A 4,462-nucleotide genomic window follows, 5' to 3' on the forward strand; every position below is an offset into this window, starting at 1 on the left:
TAGGTTCATCCTGGCATTTTGCTGGAGCAGTAGCCTCATGAAGTCTTGGTTTCAGTTGGAGCTAGGAGACCTTGTTGGAGTACAAACAAATTCACAATAATAACAATCTGATCATGAATACTGCTACCACTGGGCTCTGCAAAATGAAATTGCAACAGGCTGGGAATGGAATTCAACTGTCTTTGCTCTTCACCACTGCATTAGTATTGAGTTAAAGAGATTTATGACTGGGTGAGAGGTTTATATATGGCTTTCCTAAGAGCATCCTTCACCTCTGTGTTCCTAAGACTATAGATGATGGGGTTTAACATGGGGATCACCAGCGTGTAAAATACTGAGGCTACTTTGTCTGTTTCCATGGAATTGCTGGAGGGGGGGCGTAAATATATGAAGAGTTGGCTGCCATAAAACAAGATCACCGCCGTCAGGTGACAAGTGCAGGTGGAGAAGGCTTTGCGCCGGCCCTCGGCAGAGCGGATCCTCAGGATTGTGGAGATGATATAGACATAGGAGAGGAGGATAATCACAATGCTGATTACTAGAGTGAAGCATATAGAAGCAATCAGCACAATCTCATTGATGAGGGTGTCAGAGCAGGAGAGTGCCAGTAGAGGGGGAAGTTCACAGAAGAAATGGTTGATGATATTGGAGCGGCAGAATGACAGCCGAAATGTACAACACGTGTGTATCATTGCATCTGTCAACCCCGCAGCACACACCCCAGCCACCAGCTGGTTACACTGCTGCCTGGACATGGCGACTGTATAGAGCAGGGGGTTACAGATGGCCACATAACGGTCATACGCCATCACAGCCAGCAAGAGACACTCAATATCTGCAAACCAGCTAAAGAAATACAATTGCACAATGCAGGCAGTTCGAGAAATGCTTTTCCGTTCAGCTAAGAAAATCTGCAGCATCTTAGGAGCAATAACTGAGGAACAGCAGAGATCAAAGAAAGACAAACTCCGTAGGAGAAAGTACATGGGGGTGTGGAGTCGGGTGTCAATTGTAATTAACAAGGCCATCCCCCCATTCCCTACCAGGGTGATAACATAAATCAGTAGGAACAACACAAACAGGGGGACCTGCAGCTCCGGGCGATCTGTCAGTCCTAAGAGAATGAACTCAGTCACCACCGAGTGATTTCCCTCTTCCATCTTTTCTGAGCCGGGATCAGGTAGCTACTGTGATGTGGGGAGGCAGATGTCTCAGACAACCTTTCCTTCTCTGTAATGAAACTGAAGAAAAATGAAGATCTGTTTCTCAATGGGCACCAGAACCATATTGGGGAATGACTAATCCAGAGAGCCAGATGTTCCCAGCTCATCATTCCAGATGTTCCATACAATGCACTCGCTGTACACAACGAAGAATACACAGATCAGTCAACCCGCCCCCTCCGTTCCGCAAACACTTGTTCATTAATCCGAGCAGCAAGCAGTGACTTATAACTCTGCTGTGGGAGAATCAGGGGGAAATCCTCTCAGACAGAAGCGATATTTGCTTAGCTCAAGAAGGGGTAAGAAAAATCAAATGTCAGTCTGTTTTCCCTCTTTAGGCAAGGTGAGCTCTGTGGCTCAGCATATCGGTTTGGGACAGATCTGACTAGCTGAGCTAATTAATAATTCTGGAATGTGAAAATGGCATTTATGTTAGTCGGTACAGAAACCCAGATACAGAATGAGAGGCAGTGGCCTCAGTGACTATGTAATTGCCTATTTTTTCCAACCAAAGATGACATTCAGTTATCTCAAGGGGTAGGCACTGGACTGAACCTTTTAATGCTGGTGGTCTTGACTTCAATGCCTGCTTATTTCCATGGTTTCTGTATGTGGGTACATGTGCTGCAGGACACTCACACATACCTGCTGAGGAGAGCGATGTGGGGGCCTTTTTCCATCGACAGGAAGTGCCAAGTTGGAGCAGTTGGGAAGTTTTATATTGAAATCTATGATCTATGAGACATGCTCCCTGAAACAACTGGGAATAGCTGGGTTCAGAGAGACACAACACCTCATTAATGTGCTTAGTTAACCAAAGCCAACCTCAGTGTAACTCATAGCCTGGGGATTAATTGTCCCACTCTTTCCTCCTGTGTCATTAAATGATGCAATTTCTATCAGAGTTACCTAGAAGAAGGTTAGTTCTGGCTGGGACCGAACAGAGTTGATCAGGAAAAAGATGATTTGTTTGTTTGTGGAAATCAAAATCTTGAAATACTGGTGGGTCCCTCAGAAACCGTAGCCCACCATGCTGTTCCGTGGCTCACAGCCTCGAACTATATTCCCCAAGATACAGAGTGGTCTCACCTCTTTTAGAACTGCCGTGGAACTTTACCATGGACCCAAAATCAGAGTTTGCAGAGGAGGGGAATTGGTATTTGAAAGAAAGAAAGAATCTCCATCAATGGATTCTTCTCTAAGAGAAGTCTCCATCCGATTTATGTGCTTCTCCGCACCAATCTCCTAAATCTTGAAATACCAGAGGGTCTCTCAGAAACCCCAGCCCACCATGCTATTTGGTGGCTCCCAAGTTGGAACTATATTCCCCAAGATACAGGGTGGTCTCTTCCCTTGCAGAACAGCCTGGAACTTCACTACAAACCCACAATCACGGTTGCAAAGGAGGGGAATTGGTATAAGAAAGAAAGAAAGAAAGAAAGAAAGAAAGAAAGAAAGAAAGAAAGAAAGAAAGAAAGAAAGAAAGAAAGAAAGAAAGAAAGAAAGAAAGAAAGAAAGAAAGAAAGAAAGAAAGAAAGAAAGAAAGAAAGAAAGAAAGAGCCCACTTTCCTATTCCTCGCTGGTGTAAGTAAGTGTAGCTCCATTAAACCTTTGGCTGGATGAACTGATCTTCAGGACCATGGACAGATCAATGCTGCCATGTGTCAGCTCACAGGGGCATGGTCATACAGGATTATGGATTTGCTTCAAGACAAGAGTCAATTAGGGATAGTTGTGTTTATGAATCTCACCGGATACATCTAGACTAGAGGCTTTTCTCGACAGAGGCTTTGTCAACAGATACTGTCGACAAAGCCTCTGTTGACAAAGAGTGTCTAATCTAGACTATAGCCAGTTCTGTCGACAAAGCAAGCTGCTTTTTCGACAGAGAGTGTAGATGCTCTCTTTTGAAAAAAAGCGCAGTGTGGATGCAATAGCGCCTTTTGTCAACGAGGTTTACTGCCGTCAAGAAAAGTGCCACATTTACTGTTGACAGAATGCGGCAATAGTGTAGACGCAGGTATAGTTTTGTCGACAAAAGTCCACTTTTGTTGACAAAACCCTGTATTCTAGGGTATGTCTAGACTACAGGCTTTTGTCGACAGAAGTTTTGTCGACAGATACTGTCGACAAAACTTCTGTCGACGAAGAGCGTCTACACTACGTTCAGTTCTGTCGACAAAGCAAGCTGCTTTGTCGACATGGTAGTATAGACGCAAAGGACAGTTTACATGCAATAACACCTTCTGTTGACAGAACTCTGTCGACAGAAGGCGTTATACCTCATAAAATGAGGTTTACCAGCGTCGACAAAACTGCTGAGTTCTGTCGACGCTATGTCGACAGAACTCAGAGGTAGTGTGGACGCAGGTATAGTTTTGTCGACAAAAGTCCACTTTTGTCGACAAAACCCTGTAGTCTAGACACACCCCCTAGACACACCCAATATGTCACTATTATTACAGGCTTAATACTGCCAGATGGTTATACAGCTACTGCAAAGTGACTGATCAATAAGCAGATACTGTCGACAAAGCCTCTGTTGAGAAAGAGCATCTAGATTACATTTTCAAGATAAAAAAATTGATCTGCTTTATCGAAAAAAAGCATCCAGACTGCCAGACACACTGTTGAAATAAGAAGGCACCCAGAAATGCTTCTTGCAGGGCACGGGGACAGCATTTACTTCCTGGTGCTACTCCCTGCCCTTTGCCGAGACGCGTGTTAAAGGGACCATTGCTCTGCTCCTGTAGCTGCCTTGCTTACCTCCTAGAGGGACAGCAAGGCTACGTCTAGACTAGCATGACTTTCCGGAAATGCTTTTAATGGAAAAGTTTTCCGTTAAAATCATTTTTGGAAAAGTGCATCTAGATTGGCAGGATGCTTTTCCGCAAAAGTACTTTTTGCGGCAAAGCGTCCGTGGCCAATCTAGACGCACTTTTCCGCAAAAAAGCCCCGATCGTGAAAATGGTGATCAGGGCTTTGTTGCGTAAAAAAAATCTCTGCTATCTACACTGGCCCTTTTGCACAAAAGTTTTTCGGAAAAAGACTTTTGCCCGAATAGGAGCAGCATAGTATTTCTGCACAAACACTGACAATCTTACATGAGATCGTCAGTGCTTTTGCGGAAATTCAAGTGGCCAGTGTAGAGAGCTGGCAAGTTTTTCCGGAAAAGCACCTGCTTTTCTGGAAAAAGTGGCCAGTCTAGACACAGCCCAGTTGTTTCCCGAGTGTCCGCG

General features: G+C 44.6%; 1 protein-coding gene across 1 annotated transcript; it reads right to left on the reverse strand.

The window, feature by feature from the left end:
• Positions 1 to 221: 221 nt before the first annotated feature.
• Positions 222 to 1,160, reverse strand: LOC106732904 (olfactory receptor 5G9-like). Its single transcript, XM_014580288.2, has one exon. It carries the CDS (start codon positions 1,158 to 1,160, stop codon positions 222 to 224), a length of 939 nt encoding a protein of 312 aa, XP_014435774.2.
• Between the last annotated feature and the right edge of the window lie 3,302 nt (positions 1,161 to 4,462).

Source organism: Pelodiscus sinensis, chromosome 5 (genome assembly GCF_052426305.1).
Source record: "Pelodiscus sinensis isolate ZL-2025 chromosome 5, ASM5242630v1, whole genome shotgun sequence".
Lineage (NCBI taxonomy): Eukaryota > Metazoa > Chordata > Testudines > Trionychidae > Pelodiscus > Pelodiscus sinensis.